General features: G+C 31.0%; 1 protein-coding gene across 1 annotated transcript in view; it reads right to left on the minus strand.

Annotated features, from left to right (window-relative positions):
- The window catches only part of LOC132938698 (uncharacterized), a 52,750-nt gene that overhangs the window by 12,704 nt on the left and 17,923 nt on the right, over positions 1 to 22,123 (minus strand). The window contains exons 3-8 of the mRNA XM_061005682.1: positions 9,490 to 9,674; positions 7,045 to 7,215; positions 6,274 to 6,446; positions 4,323 to 4,645; positions 3,662 to 3,773; positions 312 to 703 (exon numbers count right to left, since the gene is read on the minus strand). Coding sequence (XP_060861665.1) covers positions 312 to 703; positions 3,662 to 3,773; positions 4,323 to 4,645; positions 6,274 to 6,446; positions 7,045 to 7,215; positions 9,490 to 9,625 — 1,307 coding nt within the window. The 5' untranslated portion in view covers positions 9,626 to 9,674. The remainder of the gene's footprint in view (positions 1 to 311; positions 704 to 3,661; positions 3,774 to 4,322; positions 4,646 to 6,273; positions 6,447 to 7,044; positions 7,216 to 9,489; positions 9,675 to 22,123) is intronic.

Genomic DNA, 22,123 nt, shown 5'->3' on the forward strand with positions numbered 1-22,123 from the left:
GTATAACTCGCTCCCTGCAGGAGCAATTTCAAACCAACAGCCCCACCACGAGTCACCGAGCCCAAACGGTTTAGTAAATTACATGAAAAACCACGGAGGGCTTTTCCGACTCCCACGGCCATAATGTTATATTCATAAACGGAAACTAATTTTAGCACCCCGCTGAGAGTTCGTCGCTCTTGCCGCACCACTGCGGTATATTATAACGCGAGTTATACCTGCAGTTGCTGGTGAGCTGACGCGACGATGACGGTGTGCTATATCATCGCAATATTATTATTATTAAATCGATATTTGTTGTCTGCGCTCACTTGTACTCGTCGGGATCGAGGCCCAGGTGGCCGAAAAAGTTCTCCAACTGACTGGGATCGTATACTTGTCGTTCGTCGGCCTTAGCCACCGCCACCGGCAACAGACTCAGCAAATTGGGTGCCCTGTGACCCACGTCCGACTTGCTGCGCAGTATCGGCCGGCCGCGGAACTCGTCGGTCGCCGTCGGCAATTGATGTTGACGTAGTGGGACAGCGGGCGGCGTCGGTTGGTGTCCACCGGCCGCAGTCGTCGCCGCCGCTCCAACGGTATGTGGACGCCAGCGGCCATGCGACACGGTAGACTTGACGGGCGATGCGGACGACCGCGGCGAAACGCCACCGCTTTCGTCGTCATTTTCCTCTTCGATCGAACTTCCGGTCCCTCCATGAGCCTTTCAAAGAAAATATTGTATGTTATCACTTTTTCTTACCTACATATACTGCACTTATATGCGTAACATATTATATATAGGTACGCATAATGTACATCTTGTTTCTATTGCAAATATATAATATATATATAATAATATTATTTATACACTGAGCGAGTTTATTTTATTTCCGTTCTACAAAACGCACACGACCGCTATTATGGGAATATTAAAGATATATTTAATATAATATATATATTTTTATTGTGAGATCTATAATAGTATATTGTGTGGCAAGGGCGGGAAGTGAGCTATTTCAGTCGCGGGCGACGTCCGCATTTCGCCCAAGACTGAATTTGCCTTCCCGCACGAGCCACACATACTATTTTTTGTCACGCCCCTGTGTGTTCATTGATCGCGCCATCACGGCAAAGGTAATTCGGGCTAGGATCTATGCGACAACCAGACTATACTACGAAAACAATATTTCATGAAAGAGACGATTTGGTTTTATTTATTTTAAGCGTCATGCACGGAGGTTATAATATGAATATAAGATGTAACCAAAAGCTTATGTTTTGTAAGGACCGTGGTATAGATTTCAGTATAAATAATAATTATATTAAAACAAAATAAGAATAAAAAAATGTAACCAAGGCAAAGGTAATGCATTATGCGGGGATCTATGCGTCAACCAAATTAATATACGAAAACAATTTCATGAACGAAAATGTTTACGCGTCATGCAAGGAGGTTATAATATGAATATAAGATGTAACCAAAAGTTTATGTTTCATGAGGACCGTAGTATAGATTTTAGTGTCTGTTCAGAGAATACCCGTGATATCTGAGCTCAGTACTCTTGGGGATTTCCACTTTACCACCCGGTACTTTTGGGGAATTCCACTTTACCACCCGGTACTTTTGGGGATTCCCACTTTACCGCCCGCTGGATGGAAAAACATCGCTTTCCAACGCTTCAACCGTCATCGAAAACCTTCGGCGCAGGCGTGACAAAAACATATTTACCTAATAGGTTTTATTTTTTTATATAAAATGCACGTATAATATATCGAGAAAACCATATCGTATTAGAACAATGAACGTCACACATCGCATATAATATATAGTATGCTTATAAATAATAACAGTAGATGATATACTTAATAATATATAAGTTTCGATTTTTTCGATTTTTTCGATTTTTTTTTTATTGCGTTTTACGATTTCGTATACATTGTAGGTAAACATCTTTCTTAATAATATATCGATATGTACTGTGCCGCTGTTAAATGTATATTATACGTTAACTGTTTAACTGTATATATTATACGGATTGCCGTGTGATGGTTATTATTATTATTATTATTATTATTCAATACAACGCGTAGTATATAAATTATAAGTACTATTTCAAAAACTATATTTAACTGCAAATATCATCCAGTTTCTTTCACAGGAGAATATTCAATACTACTTTATATTAAAACAAACTACGTTAACATACGTATTATTACTTGAATAAATATGAATAAAAATAAATAAGTAGATAGGTGTTTCGTAAATATGTTATTAAAAAATAACAATTATTGTTTAAATTTCTTTCGACGTTTGCGTTTTAATTTAAATTCTGGCGAATGATTTTATTTTGTTTGTTCGACCCCGAAACAACCGAAAATAATCAAGTAAAAACAAACAAATATAGTATCTAAATATTTACATGTATGCAATATTCGTATATAATATATTGTATCTCTGCGAATATTTCGATAACCAACAGGTAGGTATATAATTTATTCCTCGGTAAATTACGCAATGTATTAAGACAATTATAGACGCCAAGATAAAAAATTAATTTAAATATCAGGCATTAGTCAATAATAAATTAAAAACAAAGAATTGTATTTATTTATTTATATTAAGTTGTGCTTATACCTTATTATTAAAAGTACTAATTAAATTTAAAACGCACTAGTCATCTGATGTTAAAAAAAGTCCATATTATAAAAAATGTGAAACTATATAAACTGTGTATATTAGTGATTTAAAAGCCAATTTATATACGTGGTTCTATAATTAAATTAATGTCAGATTAGTTATTTTTAGTGTTTAAAAATTTCATGAAATTTAAAAAAATGAAATATTTTAAGAAATATTTCAGTATTTTAATAAATTTTGTTTTATTTTTAAATAAGTTTTATATTTACATATAATTGTCATAAGTCACCTTCATAATTGTATGGTACCTAAATGTATACCTAACCTTTGGTATTATACCTACATTTAAAATGGTATTCAAAATTTTTAAATATTGTAATGTTTAAATGATACAAGTAGGTTTAAAATAGTATACATGTATACCTACTCAATTCTTGTATTAGAATTTAGAGCACTGAACATTGTGTTAAAAAATAAATAAATTGTGTTTTTATTTGTGTAAAAAAAAATTTCAATGTTTCACGTTATTGTGAAATATTTCACAATATAGTGAAATATTTCATACTTCAAACACTAGTTATCTTATACATAATTCATTTAATATAATTTAACTAATTTAACTATGGCCTGTGATTCGAGTGTTAAAGTATTTCCAATGGTTTTGAATGATGAATCCGTAACGATATAATACTATGTACGTATATATAATTTTTATTTTATAGATGAAAACTCCCACAGTTTTGCATATATCCTTTTTAAAGTCTTCTGAATTCGAAGAAAGAATCAGAGCAGCAGATACGAAACATGCACGATGTTTTATTTCATAAAAACGATTTTGAATGATATAATAAAAAAAAATAATCGAAACGTTCGAAACCAGTAATGTGACATAATCTTAGCATTCCTAGTACGACGTCGGATAATAATTACGGCCGTGTGTGTGAATGAAATATAGTTAGAAAAATATAAATGTGAATGTATAGTATATATATATATATATATATTATATACGTTGTAAAGTAGTGGATAAAAATGTCTTACAGACTGCTGCCATCTGGCATCCGTTTTGTAACTGGTTAGGCTCAATGAATCCGGGAAAGAGGTTACGTTGGCGACCGCGTCCGTTTCGTCTTGTCTGGACTTGTTTCCAAATCTGAGGGAAAAGAAAATTATAGTAGGTAAGAAATGAACAATGATTATAAAAAAATACTAAGACGTGAGTTATTTATTATTAGCTATTGGTATACTTTAGATTTATTATTTAAATATTTATAAAATTATATTGTACCTATATACCTTCATTATGGTTCTGACAATAAAATAATAATAAAAATGGAGAAATTGTAGACTAATATTTATTGTTTAATTGTAAATTGTAATAAATAAATCAAGGGCCTCCTGTGTGTCCCACCCTTAAATACTGGTGCATAGGAACATAATCGGAGATATCAAATTATTGAAATTTGGAGCGACCTGGGTCCTCGATATTTATAACACATAAGATGCGACTTGAGCCTTGACAAATATATCTTATTGACTTTTGGCCGATATAGGTCAAATATATCATAGATGTGGCTACAATTCCACGAAAAGTTAAACAGGAAAGCTCAAGTGCATACAATTCTGGGGGATATGACATTAATGTTCTACAGAAATATTATTGTGTATAGGTAAGTCGTACGTGTGTATCGTGTAGTCTTACCCTGGCGGAGATGGTACGCTGCAGTATGTTTCGAATATGTCATCTTCGCCATCCTCGTCATCGTCGTCTCCAGCAGCCACAGATCCCGAAGACGCGGAACGACGGCAACGGCGGATCGGGCCAGCCGCCACCGCTGGCGTTGCCACATCCGTAATCGTTTCCGTGGCTGCTGTCGCAACATCCGTGAGATCCGGAAGTGATTTGTGGCAAGCGGCCGACGGTCCACAACAACATGGATGATGCTGCTGTTGCTGCTGTTGGCCATGCGACACCGATCTGCGGTACTGCACAGGAGGAGGAACGATGACATCGTCGAGGAACACCTGTTTACATTATAGCGCATGTTTTCTTCGATTATTATTGACTTTTAAGTTTGCCATTATAACTTAACTTGTTTAATGTAAATTGTATTCAATATTGATATACTGCATGACGCGGGTATTATAAAGTAATAATAATAAATAATAACAATAACGGTACAATCGTGTAGTAAAAATAGAATAATTTGGGGGCTTAATAAGCACCTTCAGACAATAAGCGAGTGATTTACAGTATATTTATATTTTATATACAATTACACAATCTTCAAACATTTCTGTTGAATTTATCCTACTGCAGGGTGCCAGGGTTATAATTTAACATCTATAGTATAAGTATAAGTAAAATAAAGTTAGGTATAAATAAAATCTGGTGACTTTTATTCGTCCTAAGAATTTTGTAGTATTTGCGCCACTGGATACAAAGAATTTAAAATATTTATTATACACAGTTTTTTGATGTGTTTGAGTTTGAGTGTTTTTGTTTTTCGTTACCCTCCCCCTCCTCTCACCACAAACGTGCTGTCTGTGTCAATTCAATACAAATATGAAAGTATAATATACACATTAGATAAAACTACAAAACTAACAAATATAATGTAAATATATAATACTGTAAAAACCACTTATCCCATAACTATGTAATCTTAATTTATAACTTAATTATCCATTAATAACAATGTAACCACAACCACAGACTAATGACCTAGCTGTCGAAGCCTTTATTCTCAATAAAAAAAAAAATATATACATATATATACACATCACTATGCATATTTTGGAAGATATAAATTTCCCCAGGTAATACATGATGTTATAATATTACATTGTAATCAGAAAGTATCAGTCGATATTTTTGTGAAAAATAATATTTATTCAGCTTTATATGATAATATTTGTATATCGTATAATGTAGGTATAGGACTCACAAATCTGCTGCAGTGTAGATCCTATAGGTTTAACCGTGGTCAAGCCTGGGATTGCCCGTCAATCGGACTTTGACCGTAACCTACACCCATCATCCCATATATATTATACTACCTACGGCACTTCGTCATGGGGTGTGAAAACAAAATAAATCGGCCGAGGTGCAGCAACGCAGAGATGTCATTATTTCGCGCTCTATTGTTTGATATAGAATTTTTTCTACCGCGAGAATTTATGAAATTCGCGCATCAGTTGTTTTGACTTTTCACGCAATATTTTTTTTATGCTTATAAAATATTCAGACAGCCAGCTAAAATGAAATAGGTCGTCTGGCATTGTAAAGTTACACGGCTTTAAAAAAAAAGAAAATTAAAAAACCGAACTATATTAATATTTATAAAAATAAGTACAAGGTAGGTACCTATACATATACAATATATACCTACGACTAAAAATTATTACATTTTTACTGTATGAAATTGTATAGATATAAAACTTCTTACTAATTAAAATTAAATATACTATACATTGTAATTGTTTGGATTTAATTCACATTTATTCAAATAGTTAAAAATAGTTGCAATAAACGTGCATATAGAATGAGATGTTTATATTACACTATAATAAATAAATAAGCAATTAATGATTTCATAAAAAAAAAAATAATTAATATTATATTAAATATTATATTATTGTGGATTGCTTACCGAAGTTGCTTCGAATAAGTTTTCTTTAGAGTCAGTATTCAATAGACGTCTGAGATCGTTTTGAAGCTGTTGTGAGTCCGCCGTTGACTTTCTCTGACATCCAGCCACCAGTCGAGGGCTTTTAGGTGGCGGCAGACAAGTAAAACTTCCACTCGACCAATTACAGCAGTTACCTACACAGACATTTCTAATGAGTATAATAAGTCACTAATGGATTTATTCCTTATGATTCACCCGTAAATTTTAGTTTATAAATGTTATCAAGTTATAAGTTTTCACGACAAATTTAAATGTACCTATGTCACGGAAACAAGCCATATATTATTTAACTTTTATAAACACGATTTTAGTTTTAAGCTCACTCACCTTCATAATTTCCACTCCAAACTATTTTTCGATTAAATGTCGTACTCAAGAAAATCATTTTGAAATAAAAATTACATAAATGAAAACTTTAATTTTTAATTTTAACATACATATTATATATTATAATCTTTATAAATAAAATCCAAATACCACTCACTCAATCACTCACTCGCTCATTCATCGCTACATCTTAAAAACTACAAAACGTACATAATTTTAATTTGGAGTAGTAGTTTCTCTTATGATCTAGATGTGCAATAAGAAAAGATTTTCCGATATTCGCAATTTAAAGGGGTGGTGAAACAAGGATCTGCATACAATTATTTATTTGACGTAGGTAATTGAAATTTTACAAATATAGATTTTTATACAACTCAATAATTGGAAAACGTTGTAGCGCCGTACCTTTAAAGTTATAGCAACCGGAAGCTATGTCATGCGATGATGAGCCCTTGTCGGAAGAACCACTGCTTCGGAGACTCCGCCTGAGCTCTTGTTTCCTGTCGAGCACTGTTTCCGATTTGACGTAAAGCGATTTTGTTTCTTGCAATAGTTCCACGGCGCTTTTTCGTTTCGCTGAAACCAAAAATTCAAAAATTTAAACTCAGAAAACTCTGTCTGAAAAATAAAAACTCATAAATCCGTTTCCGCTAATATATTATTAGTTATATAATGTTTTATACCGTAATTTGATACAGCTAGTGCAGCACACTATATATTATATATAACATATTTAGTACCTGTTATAGTATTAAATAATATTACGTAGGTATAGGTATAAAGTTTTTCGGATCACTGCTCATTGAGTGGCGATACTTTACACATTATACGCATAATGTTTATATGAACTACACTGCAGTGTTTCAACTTCCTTCCTGTTTTATGTTTTGTATACATTTTTTTTGTATTGTATACATGACTATATAATTGTATAATATATTATCCTAGTGTTAGGTATTCGGTGTTGCAGCACGAGCCATATTGATTCCCAATGTCAACGACACGAACAAGCGGACATCGCATTATGATTACACGAGTGCAGGTTAGATAGACCGTAAACTCCAGGTATTTTTGGACCACCCGACTGGAAAGCAATACCTAATGTGAGTGCTTAATTTTGAGCACTTCCTCTCTAAATGGGAAAACGGAGCAGCTGATACGGAAGCTATATACGCGTAAGTACCTATATGTATATGTACTAAACTGATTTTTTTCAAATTTCCTGTCGCATCGGCCATCAGTGAAAGTGATATCGTTTATTGAACCGTTAGAAATTGAATAAACCACATTTTGTGGTTTGTCGTATCTATATAGTGGAAACGCCAAGATTGAATTTCGCCGAGAAATGTTTCGTCGTTCATTAACTATAGTACTCTGCAGTAGAACAGATATATTATATTGGGACTTTAATAATACATCTATTATTGCAAATTAGGATACTGTTGTCTGATTTCCTTGACGAAGTTTGTGAGCTACCCGTATAGAATATAGATAAGAAATATGAGTATACCTACGTTTTGTCAGATCTGTTTTATATAATATAGGTATAGGTATAGGTATAGGTTTATGTCTCATCCATTTCGTATAATGGGTAGAAATTTCATCCAGTTCACGAAACGGAACTACATTTTTTACACATCGCGTAATTACACAACATGGATAATTTTCCACAGAAATTTAGTAGTACGGAACTTGATCCGTAGTCTGTACATCTACATAACGAAACAAATTTTTAATGAAATCAAAAAAATCAAAAATGACTACAGGAATAACAATAAATTACGTCCCGTTGAATTGTCGGATTTTATTTTATAATTTTTAAAGTAAATGTGTAAATAAAAATTATATAATAATTTTAGTACTATATTTTGACAATTCAAATTAACCTATTAACTTTGCAATGGGTCTCTTTACCCTACTCTATATTGTAGTAATGGATATATAATTGCAGGCTTTGTAAACGTGTGTTTGAAGGTTATCGAACAGTTATTATGCTATCTAATCATAGTTATTACGGCAGTAATATTAATAAAATTATTTAACCCATTTCTTAAGTCGAGCAAATGAGTTGCTGGCAGTTAAGACTTTTATATTTTCACAAGCAGTAGGTACATAAAGTAGTATACAAATATTTACTTAGGAACAGGCAATAAACGAAGTATAACGACTATTATATTTCATTAATAGTTATTTATTACCTACTATTGAACAAATGTGAAATGGGTTTTTGTTATCTGATACCTATCCGTAACTTTTTCTCACCCTTCGGTTAAGTGCTGTTAAGTAATTATTGTTATATACATTATGACTATATAGGTAATACCAATAACCAGAAGTACATTATACAGCACCTAAAATTAATATTTTGTTAGATTCCAAAATGTATATAATATAATTCGTTGTGGAAACGGATCATTTCATTTTTTATCACTGTTAGTGCTTATAATCATAATTTAGACTTAATTGCACTTATTTCGTTTAACCCACAAACTCGAAACTACACAATGGTACACCACAAACGCGTTAGACTTATGTAGTTTAATATATTTTATATACTTTTTCCCGGCGCATGTATTATTGAATATACTTATCCAATTTGATGTGTAGTGTAATGTAACCCGTTCGGTAGACGACGGTGGTTAGAAGGAGGACCGAGGAATTGAAGGATGATGAAGGGATGAAGGACGAGGGGCGTAGATTAAAAAACGTGAGTTCGATCGGCAGGGATACAAATGATACAATAACAATTAAAATAATATAATTTATGCATGCCTTTACGTATAACACGTACCCACATGCTACATAATAATATATAGTTATAATAACATAATAAATTATTATAATTCTCACCCGTGCATTGTGGCCGGTACGACGACGCCTGTCCTTTGTCCGTCCGGAGAATGGCGTTCGTGACGTTTAGCGTTTTTAAAGGTTGTCCGGGCTGCTGGCGTACGTAACTGCTGCAAGCTGACGACAACGTGGCCATGTCACTGGCTCGGACGGAATGCCGGACGCATCGCCGCCGGACTTGTGACCTGGAACAATGCACACACGACGGTATAATAATAATAATAATAATAATATAACCAAAAAAACGAACGTGTTAATTCCGGATCGAAAAGGAGAACGCACCCTCCTGCGTGCCTTGTCATAATAACGTAATATAATAATATAATATATATAATGCGATGGCCCGAAGTGTATCGTAGACGTAGGTAGCTATACAAGTTAACGTAGTATAATGTGCGGGAGGTTGGATATTATGTTTTATTATTATCATTATACAATTATACAATTATATACATATGGAGACGGACAACTACGGGATGGACAGTACGACGAGGTGAACGGTGTACCTACGCATAATATATGGATGTATCGTGTGTACGGTTACCCGCTTAGTTTGTATTTTTCTGTTTCGTGTTTGTATGACATTGCTTAAAAAACAACACTTTTGTTTTTCATTGTATTAAATACATTAAATGCATTTGTCCGCCGGGAAAAACTCGTCATATCGTGTTGTGTTATTCTTCTAAATTTATATTACTAGGTCTGACAATATATTTCGTATACACAACCCCCTTTTTTGTTTTTTTTTGTTTTTTTTTTAAAAAGAAGGTTTTTTTGTTTGTTCCCGTCGCACGTCTTTCTAGTTTCCGGGCACCGAAATGTTACCCACAGTCACATATTACAGGCAATACTATACTTATATAGCCATGTGAAAGATATAATACTCATTGTTCGTTGATTATAGCTATATTATAATATATTTGTGTAATACAGCTATAATCTGTAATACAATATAATAATATACATACTGGTTATACAGTTCAGTCCTACGCATGAAATATTTATGGTTGAATTCCGTCCAATAATACGCCTAATTGAGTTCTAATACTCTTTTTATAAATTATGTGTTGGACTCAATTACGTATTATTTTTTGGACCCAATTAGGTTATTTTCGATCGAATTAAGTGTAGATGTTTGAGTTCCTGGGACTTCACTGTAATACGTCCATATATATTATACTCGTATTATACATAATAGGTACATATTATAAATCGTGATGCGGTTTGTTGAGGTGCTCATCGTCCCAACTTCGGTATTATCACGTTTTGTGTAAGTACCTATACTGGCTTAATATTTCATTATACCTGCATAAATGAAGCAAAATTATAGGTATGTATTTTAAAAAATATATTTAATACTTATACATATAAGGTGGAAACATTTGTAGAAGCTGGTCATTCGACGGGGGGCCACGCTTTAATATTATTATATAATCCTGGATTGGACACACTCGGTGTGTACCATGTACGCCGCAGCATAGATCAATTAATATATTATTATTATTATTATTATACACGCAGTAACTGTGTTATTATACGTAGGTACCTGCACAAGTGCGTCACACAAAAATTATGATCGAACGGACCCGCTCAACGTCGTCGGCGACCACGATGATCTATGGGAACCGAATAACCGCGTGATAGAAAGGTCGTAGTGATGAATGAGCGTGTATGTAGTGAAGAGGAAGGGGATACCGCTACAGACGATTATCACACGGTATTGTGCAGCGCGTGCTTTTAACCCGTTCACTGATTGTGAACAATAATATTATTATTCATCACACACAGCTACGGGCGGCATGCAGTACACAAACCTGTCTACATATTATATATAATATATATATGTAATATATTATATATTAGATATATTGTGTATATGTATAATGTATATTATACTATATTGTATATATGTATATACGCGTCAATGTCCTCTTATACAAGGCGATTCACCAAGCACTCTCAGTTCTCACCCCCATTTTCCTCTTTAATAATGAATTTATTCAAATTCTGACTTTTGAAATTATTCAGTATAAATTCAAGACAAATATTTTTAATTATTTAGATTTTTTAAGGAGTGTAATATGTGGTGATACAAAACATATATTATTTTCAAATGAGAACCAATCTTGTTTACTTTAATTGTTAAGCAGATAATTTCATTTAAACATTTTATTTTATCTAAATCAAAATTAAAACAAGTTGTTTATGAGTGATTAAAATGTGAATATCGACCAAGGATAATAAAATAGTCATCATTAAAGATTGATTCAACAAAAATACAAAACAGATTCAATATTGAATCTTGTGTTTATTATATAATTGGACAATCTTTACAAATCATAAAATATTTATGGTTTAATTTTAAATATTATTAACTATCATTTTCAAATCACCTAGCGTTCTAACCACAGCAACATTCATCTCTTCACCCCCATTCCAATCCCTGTCAACCGTAATTAACAAAGTACGACAATCGTTTGAAAGTATAAAACATTACGCGTATACATTTTATTAATAACTATGTACGCCGTACGTAGGTATATGTTCTAAATCCATGCGCCATCACCGCTACAGTCGGCTTTCCACGTCCCCAGGACTGATCTGCTCAGTTCGCAATTACATTTGCGTAGTGCATGCACAGTACATTCTAGACACCTACATACCATGCGTATACTTTAATAACAATAGAGTACTACCTCACGAAACAGCAGTGGCCTGTCAATTTATGTAATTTGGTATTTTAATTAATTTTTTCATACAATACGTTTTTGAATGTAGGTACCTATATACAAAAAAGACGAAAATGATTTTTATTTTATTTCAACTCCATCTTTTAGGATTAATATTCTATTTTTAGTAATGGTCCATCTGTTATTCTTTTCATATTTAGAAAATGTTGACAATAGGTATACTAATGTATTGTTTGTATATAAAAAAATTGTTTATATTATGTACATTTTGCTGACCGGTCAAAATATGTTTTGGAAAAAATATCTACAGCAAAAATGTGTTGTTACGAAAATATTTTCTTACATATCATAGTATCATAATGTAGGTTATATTTAATCAGTTGTTTTATCATACTTACTATAAAATATTTTAACTTTTAAATTGTAACTATAACTATTGTTAAAAGTAAAAAAGGTCATAATATTTTAGTACATAAGGAATCTTAATTTTTGTTATTTTAATGGAAAGAACAAATATATTTAGCTCTGTATAGAATACAACAAATATAAGTGCAGTTCGTTATTTACAAGTTCACAACCACAACAGACGAAACGAGCAATTGTTTTACTCCATATAATAATTTAATATTTGTAGGTACTTATATTATTACTATTGAGCTTGGAAGTAAATGAGTTGCTTTTCTAAATATAAATATAAAATTATGAAACAATATACCCCTGAAATATATGAATTTTTAAAAGCTGTTGACGTTTTTAAAAATATTTATTTTGCATAATTTAATGTAGTTAAAAATAACAAAAAAAAATAATTATAAAAATACGTATTTAATGTATATTAATATAAGTTGTACAGTTTAAAAAATATTTCGCTCAAAGATAATTTTGATGTAAGTTTTTTGACAGAGATAGTTTGACAAAGATACCTTTTACTTATAATAGTATAATATTATGACCTGTCTCCAATCATTTACGAGAGATATTCAACTCCTCTAATCCAAGATTTACAATTTTAATGCTTATTATTTATTAATAATAAATAATATTACAATTTATATAGGTACTAAACATAAATATAGTTTATTAGTATATGAATTTGAATCGAGTATCTATCTAATCAAATCTAATTTTGTTCCAGAATTGTGTGAGGAGGATGCTATCAAACGTTAAAAAATTAATTTATAAATTATTAGAATTTAAAAAATACAAAACCAATACTTCTTTAATTATTATTATTATTATTTACGTGCCCTATCTCTTCCGAACGACTATACGATCATTTAGCGTCGACAAATCATGCCATCCCCCTTGATGATCTTATTGTTTAATATAATAACGTAGGTACCTATATAATAATAATGTATATATTAGAAAAATGTATTGAATTTTCGAGAACTGTATTGTTTTGTATTTTATTTTCATATAATATCTTTTCTCTCCACACAGATCTAAACATAAAAACTGTTCATGCTGAAGCCATAACTTATTACAAAAGATTTCATAACAGACTTCCACATCATCCTAATCCCCTTATATCCAATTTAGCTTCTCGCACAATTCCAGGCAACCCCTCACGACGACTAAAAAGAAATTGGTGTCGTGATTTACTAAATGAATAATCCAAATAATTAATAAAAAAAAAAAAAAAAATATATATAAATAATATTATTATATTATAATATTATATAAATACAATTAGGTAGTGCCTTCACTGGTTGGCTTCTTCCCTCACGATTTCATGTACAAAATATTATATCACATATTCTTATTGTGCCTAATGGGTACAGATTGTATATATCTTGTTAAAATTATAAAAATAAAATATAATATCTTTAATCTTACTCCACGATTGTATTCAACAAGCAACAACACGTGTTTGTTATTTTAACATGATGGCGGCCACCAAGTTCAGTGACGTATACATAAAAAAAGATTACGGTTAAGGTTTAACGATGGCGTGGAACTTCCACGGTGGAAGTCGTATGACGGGATTATTATATCTATGTATAGGTATATAAGAATATACGATTTTACCGAGGGGACGTGATGGTAATCAAGTATCATTCACACGAGCCATTGACAAAGAAAAACTTTACCTCCCTTACGGATAATTTTAATCCGCATTGTACCTTTATCTATACATAAATAAATATATAGTACGGTATGTGAATAAAGTTAAAAGTTGGTTTTTGAAACCTCGGCATTTTTTTAATTCAATTTATTCTACTTGAAAAAAAAATACGAGTAATAATTATAAAATACTACTCAAAGAAATTATAACATATGAACTTATATAATAATATGCAGTCAAGTTTTATTTATTTAAATTCGTATACAAAATTACCAACTTAAATTTAACTTCGAACATTTTGTACGATTCTAATTATTTTTAATGTCGTACAATATTTCTCTTTTTTGTTCACTATTATATTATACTAAAGTAAATTGATAAAAAAATACTTATAGACATTGAATACTGAATAGTACCTACCCATATAATATCTACAAATTAAATTTATTACAAAAAAAATATTTTTAGTTTTTACTTAGAGCACCATCTGTAGAATTTATATAATGCATAGTTAAAGCATGATCTAAAAGTATTAATGTTAATTATTGATAAAACGGAAACAATGTACTTGAAATTTGAATTTTTTAACTCCAGTAAATTATTATCAAATCAACTTTTAATTATTTTTAGTGCCGTTTTAGCTCTAACGGACAAAATATTATTTGATTTTCCGCTATAGCTAAAACTAATTAATATGCGGTGAACATAATATTATGTGGGAAAATTCGCGCGTGCAGCATAATATTTATCATCGTGATTGTCGCGTTGCCTCGGGTGCGCGATTCTCGTGTTTTATAATATACCTATTACATTACACGTCCTAGTAAATGTTCTACGAAATGAGGACTCAAAATTACATATATAGTTTAATGAACGCACATCTATATTTTATAGTACATACACCACCCGCAGTAGTGCAACAGCGGATTGCAGGTTGGGGGTGGAAATATTTTTTTACTTATTCGTGTACATTATTATGGAACAGTAGCGGCGTCGGCGGTGGTGGTCAGCATTTAAAAAAACGGCACGGTCGTAACAACGACGACGAGGACGACGACATAATGCCTCAAAGACACATTATTTCTATACCTAACCACTCTTTCAAACTAAACTGTTATGTTGTAGGTACGCTTATATTAATATATGCCTACGGTTCGTGAGATAAAAACATTTCCGGCGGCGGTAAGTTTACAATCATTGCGAAATGTCGCCCTGCACTATCCAGCAGCAGCTCCTCTACACGTATATAATACACACAGTTAGGCAGTGTAGCCTATATACACACCTCCGTGGCTCCGTCATGGTCGTGCGGCGGCAGATGTACCTACCGGAGGCGGGCAATCATTATTTCGGCCTGCCGAATGCAGATTTCGAAATCGGGTCGAACGCGCGTCGTTCTACTCGGTTTTAGGTAACAACATCAACATCAACAAGTCAACGGTCGCCCCGCAGCGACCTTTGCTAACCGTCTTTCACCAACTCGCGCGCGCTGTTCCGTCGGCGCTAGACGAACCGTCGCGGCAGTGGGCGATCGTAGACCTGCACGGCAGCAGACGCGAACGGAACTGAAATTATTATAATACATATTATACCAGATACCCATTATCTGGTACCTATATATATAGTAAAATATACTATCCGTCTCGCCACCGTCGCGGTCGGACGTGCGTGCATCATAATAATGTTATGCAGCGTTTTTGTGGTAGGAAACGCCTCGGGATATGCATAATATACTTATATACGCACGCATGTATAAAACACATTTAATATATAAAATATGTTAAGACCTTCAAACTTTCCGGACATTCTGTATATTATACTGTATACGCACGTCGCTGTACGGCACTCGGTGCGGATTACGCGTAATAGCATTTCGGGGAGAGCAAGAAAATACGAAACTGCACGCGCCATAATATCATTATAAATATCTATTACATTTCCTCGTGATGTTGTCATTATTATTGTCGTCGGCGTCGTCGTTGCTGTTACCTACTTTTCTAAAAGTGAATTACAAACGTTTAAATCGTATCTAATAATAAAATAAAATATAGTATTATACTATCGTACAGTGTTTTTTTCTGTTCGTTCCAAGAACGGAAAACAAACGAAATCACTTTAGAGATATTTCGACCGGTAAACCTCCGGTAAGAACCTATGATAAAAATTTAAAATCGATGCTTAAATTTTATACAGACACTTCTTTGTGAAACCCATAGTATTACCATTGATTATAATAAATAAAAACGTTGTTTTATTATCATTTAACAATATACCTACTTTTCGAAAGTTATCCGTAAGCGATTTTTTCCTTTTACTGTCATGATAGCCACCGATAACTTGATAGATAGACACTAAGTACAAGACGTATGAAGATTGTCAATACGCATGTCACCATAGTGCCTGTTTTAATATTGTATTATATTAACCATCGTTTACTAGAAATAATAATATTATGGTTACTAAATAATCGCATTACAATTTAACGAGAAAAAAAATTATAAATTATAATAAAGGGTGATTATTTCAACAATGAATACGGAATAGAATAATAGATACATATTATTTCAAGAAATATAAACTTTTAACGATACATATCAGACACATGTGCAATTCACACATAATATAATAATAGTATAATATATTTGTTGTTGAAATTACTATCAACTTTTCATTTTAAAACGGCAATCTATGGTTTTTTATTTCATAATTTGAAGCAATGAGTAAAGTAAATAGCAAAGTAAATTTTTCTAACAATGAATGTTCACTGTTCGTTGTTAAAAGGATTATCATGTTTATAAACAGTAGGTATAGTATTTTTTATTGTGTACCTAACTAAAATATAATTAGACGTTTTTATAGGTATTTGCCTTTTTTATTTGTATGTACAGTATTATAACTTATAAATTATTATAAAATATTGTTGCCTAGATTCTCTAAAACACGTACTTTTGCTATTATGAAATATATTGGTTCCATTCGTACGAAATGTATTATATATGCTGCACTGTATTAGCAAATATATATTAAACTAAATTCACTAAAATCTATATTAATTATTTATATATATATAGGTATAATATTATGTATTTTATCAAAAACAGTTCGTTAAATTAAAATCAAAGAAACCACAGAATATTGAGGTTGAAGAATGAAGGCTAGAAAAATATTGTGTACCAGGCGTCAAATTTTAAACCTTTCTGGAAATATCTACAAAAATCTGAAAACTGCATCGTATAATCTAGCGCAAACCTTTAAGTTAAATATTTCATAATATTATTATTATATTATCATATCATATTATTTATTTAATTTTCCTAGTTAAAAGTGCCAGCGCCAACATGACGGTATAATCTATACACAAAAATTCAAATAATAACACACCAATAACCTATATTATTATTATTTAACTATTTACATATTTATTCATAACCATAAAATATTAATTACACTGAATTGTTATTGTTGTAACACATATAGGCATTATTGTATATTATTTCACCCTACAATTTCTTGCAGCTAGGCAGTAAAAACTAGAAACATTAAAAATATTTAGTTTTACGTTTCATTTGTAATCGACATTTTTATTATTGTAAAAGCTGGGGCCTACTTTACGAATAAATCAAACCGTTATTGAGGGATGTTTTGATTTTTTATCAAAGCGTAAAAGGTGGACGAAGCAAGACAATAGTACTTAACAGTTCAATCTGTGACCTACCCTAAGAGAAATGTATTATGTTCTGACCTAGTTTAATATACAGAGGTCAGCTTAAATGGATTTATAGTGGTTTTTTTTTTAGTTTTTGTATGTTTATTGTGTTTTTTATTTTTTGTAAGTTCCTATCAATAGTATTATATAACACAAAACATATAATTACTGAGTTGTATTACAATGTTACATTGTTATACGATAATTTAAAAATGTATAACACTTTGTGTGCAACATTGTAAGTCATGATCTATGATCAGTTATAATTCGTGAAAAATAGAGTTCTGAAAATTTTTGAATAATTCAACATAATATTAGGTACATAATATTAATAATTATTATATACTACCTATATGATATAAAACAAACGTGGCTCTGCGCGGCGCAGTGGCTGAAATCAATCCCGAAACGTGATTGAGAGTATAAGACATAGACAAAACGCGTTAACGGTTTACGCAGTCTGAGTAGAACTCGCTCAATTTTGGTGTTAGAACATAAATACTTATTACAAAATTAAAATATGACAATATTTTAGAGGACGTTAAGTTTAAAAAATAAAATAAAATAAATTTTGAAAAGTTTCCAGTATGTTAAATATGTTGACATTTTTGATATTTTTAAACGATATGATGAACGTTATATTGGGTATAATCGAGAGTATAATGGAAAAAACGCAACGACTTGTCCTCAGAAATATTGTCACAATTCAATTTTATTATAAGTATTTTTACTCTAGAACCAAAATTGAGTGATTTATACTCAGACTGCGTAAATGCGTTTGTACGTGTGTAAGACGGAGACAACGCATGCGGGTGTGACGTCCTCTTAATGTAATGTTCTGTGGAGCATTAAAATGGTTTTGTGGTTTAATAGTTATTAATAAACAGACCTTTAGAGAAAGTGTATCAAACTAATTTTACGTAGAACAAAATGTAACTAACAACAGATAATTTTTTAACGTTATCGATTATTTCCCTCCATATAAGAGTAAAATCAAACTTATTATTGTTGATAATTAAACAATAAAATAGTATAGATAAATCACATATTTATGTATTTCCAACCAAAAGATCACACGTTAGTTAAAAAATTCTCAGTTAATAATATTATTCATTAATTTAATTAGAACAAAAGTCTAGATACAAATTTAAAGTGATCTCTTATTTTTGAGACTCTTATAGTCGGCTTTATAATATTAGATGATTATATAAACAATAATATTATCTATCATATGAAAACTATAGAATGTGTTTACGTTCCGTCATTCCCCTATAAGTTTTCTATTTTGTAATATTATGTAAGGAAGCTATGATTTATATTATATTATCCAACCCAACCCAACCCTTCAGCCTTTTCCTAATGCATTAATCGAGTCGGTTTGGCTTACACAATAATGTATTAAGATTAAAGATATTTTAAGACACCCCTATCGAAACACGGTCTCTAGGGTACCTATGTTTATGTGATTTGAACCAAATTCCTTTTAAGTACAACAAATACCGTCGCCCGTCGGTTTATATCCAAGTACACAAAATACGTCATGAGTAAATAGGTGCTTAAACAAACGCATATGTAACTGAAATCAGAAATATGACTTAAACAGCGTATATCGTAACGTTATTCTAACCTTTATAGATATTTCAATTAGAGCAAATAGAATATAAAACCGGCATTATCATATACATATACATATTTTAAGTTTATTACAGTTATTTTTTTTGTTCGATCGACTAGATATCAATATAGATATGATATAATATTAATTTGTTTGTTTAAAACTCCAACGTCAGAAGAAAATTCATAATTAAATTTCGCTAAATACCAATATCAACCTTCTATCGACAAACGGCCACTTTAAAACAATGTTGCTTTATTATTTATATTTATATTAATTTGGTAATGTGATTTATGAATAATATAATATTATATAACCTTTAACAATTGAAAAGATTTAATTCTTTTCAAACAAAACCAGGCCAGAATCTATTTTGCTACTTTATAATTTGTAGGTAATGGAATACCAATATTATACATTCAAAGAAATTTTACCCAAATTAAATAATACAAAATATGAAATCAATATTTTTACTAGGAAAGTTTTGAACAGATTTGCAAGTGAATGAGGGAGTCGAGACAAAAAACACGCTAATTTACTTCTCAAATTCTTGATCATAAATGTAGTTTAATAGTTAGTTATCATTAATAATTGTCTGTATAATTCAAAATTGACCAATTCAAATCGTTTATTATGCTGTTTAATGTATTCATCATGTACCTGTTACCATATAACATGTTCTCATCTCCCACTTGACTCGTGAATAGGTTATAGATAACGCGGCTATCGGGCTATTGGATAATACTTGCCAAAAAGTTCCATGTAGCAATGTTGGCAAAAACTATATTATACTATACGCTATAATTATAGTTATAATCAAGTTACGAATAATTATCATATTTAGCGTCATAATTATTGGCATTAGACTATAGATGCTGTAAAGTTATTTCAATAAGACTTAAAATATATAGAGGATTGCAGACGAAAATTATACCTATGTAATTATGTAAATAAACACAATATACCTCTCCGAAATTAGCATACAAAAAACATTTAGTCCCAATGAACATATCTAATACAATATGTTAATATATTACATTACGTATAAATTAAATAAACGATAAGCCGATAACTATTACTGAACACCAGTGAAACTTGTCGCGGAGGAGCATTACATATTGTGGTCTGTACGCACTACGCATATTATTATTTACTAGTTTACAACCAAACTGAAATAAAAGATAATATATAAGCTCATGGAAATCGATTTTGTTTATATGCTTTATTTTAGTTTAACGTTGCCACAGTTTACTACAGTTGTCAATGGTTATGTGAAATCATTTCCGTTGCATCAAGCTTGAAGTATAAGTAAACGAGAATAATCGTTATCTAGATGGAATTAATTGACATAGAACGAAACTCATTTCATATTGTTTCGTTAGCCACTAGGTACCTAGGACAATATATGCTTCATGGACAATAGTTATGATAATAATCACCATCATATTATTCAAACGATATCAGTATGAATAACATCTGAATACTCAATAATTGGTACATTAATATTTACTTAATACGTAAATTGTTATTACTATTATGTAATAACTTATAAGTTATAACTAATAAATATTCAAGAAATAAGAATAAACAAAAAATCAAAACATTTTACTTGATTTATTTAAAAACTCTCTAATTGACGGAAACAGATAATTAAAGTAGTGGATTCGTAGTTAGGTACTTCATTATTATTATAACTATTAAACTATACGCTAAAATGTGCATATTAAAACATTTTAGTAAATATACATTATACCTATACATATGACATATGAATTTTTATTATTATTGAAAGCAACTATGACATTTCAAAATATTTTAATACTTTTATTTGTATTCAATATTTTAATATAAAAATTAGGTACATCTAATAACAATTTGATTTTATTTTTTTCTAAATTCTAAGAACAGTTAATTTCAAATATCAAAATGATTCTAATACAAGAATAATATGAGATATATTTTAAGGTATTATCTTATCAAATATTCAACAACCATAAAATGATTCGGTTGAATACCTACCTACTTGCTATAACTTTAACAAATTAATTACATCATGTAATTTATATGACTATATGACATATAAGAATAATATAGGTATAATATTATTTTTTACTAGATATGCTATCTTACAGATATGGGAGTTAAGTGTTTTAGTTAGCTCTTCATATTATAATATTATATTATCTTCACAAATATACAAGTAATAAATCGTTGTATAGTCACTGCAGAGCATCAATTTTTTCATACTAGTCCATTATTTTACTGGATGACCGAACCCATATTACGTTCAGTTCCACTACATATTATCCATATGAGATATTTTTCTATTAGGAAAAAAAGCGATTTTTTTACTATATAATTTTAACGATTTGCAAAACGACACTGGTGCCGACGTGAAGTAAAATGAGTTTCCGGTGGCAACGAACTCCAGCTGTTTAATGTCGATAAAAACATATTGAATACTATACAATAATATTTCTAGTCCTAATCGAGAAATTTTTAATATTTACAAGAGTAAAAATGGAACAAAAACTAAATAAAATGCATTCTTACCA

This window comes from Metopolophium dirhodum, chromosome 2 (assembly GCF_019925205.1).
Source record: "Metopolophium dirhodum isolate CAU chromosome 2, ASM1992520v1, whole genome shotgun sequence".
Classification (NCBI taxonomy): domain Eukaryota; kingdom Metazoa; phylum Arthropoda; class Insecta; order Hemiptera; family Aphididae; genus Metopolophium; species Metopolophium dirhodum.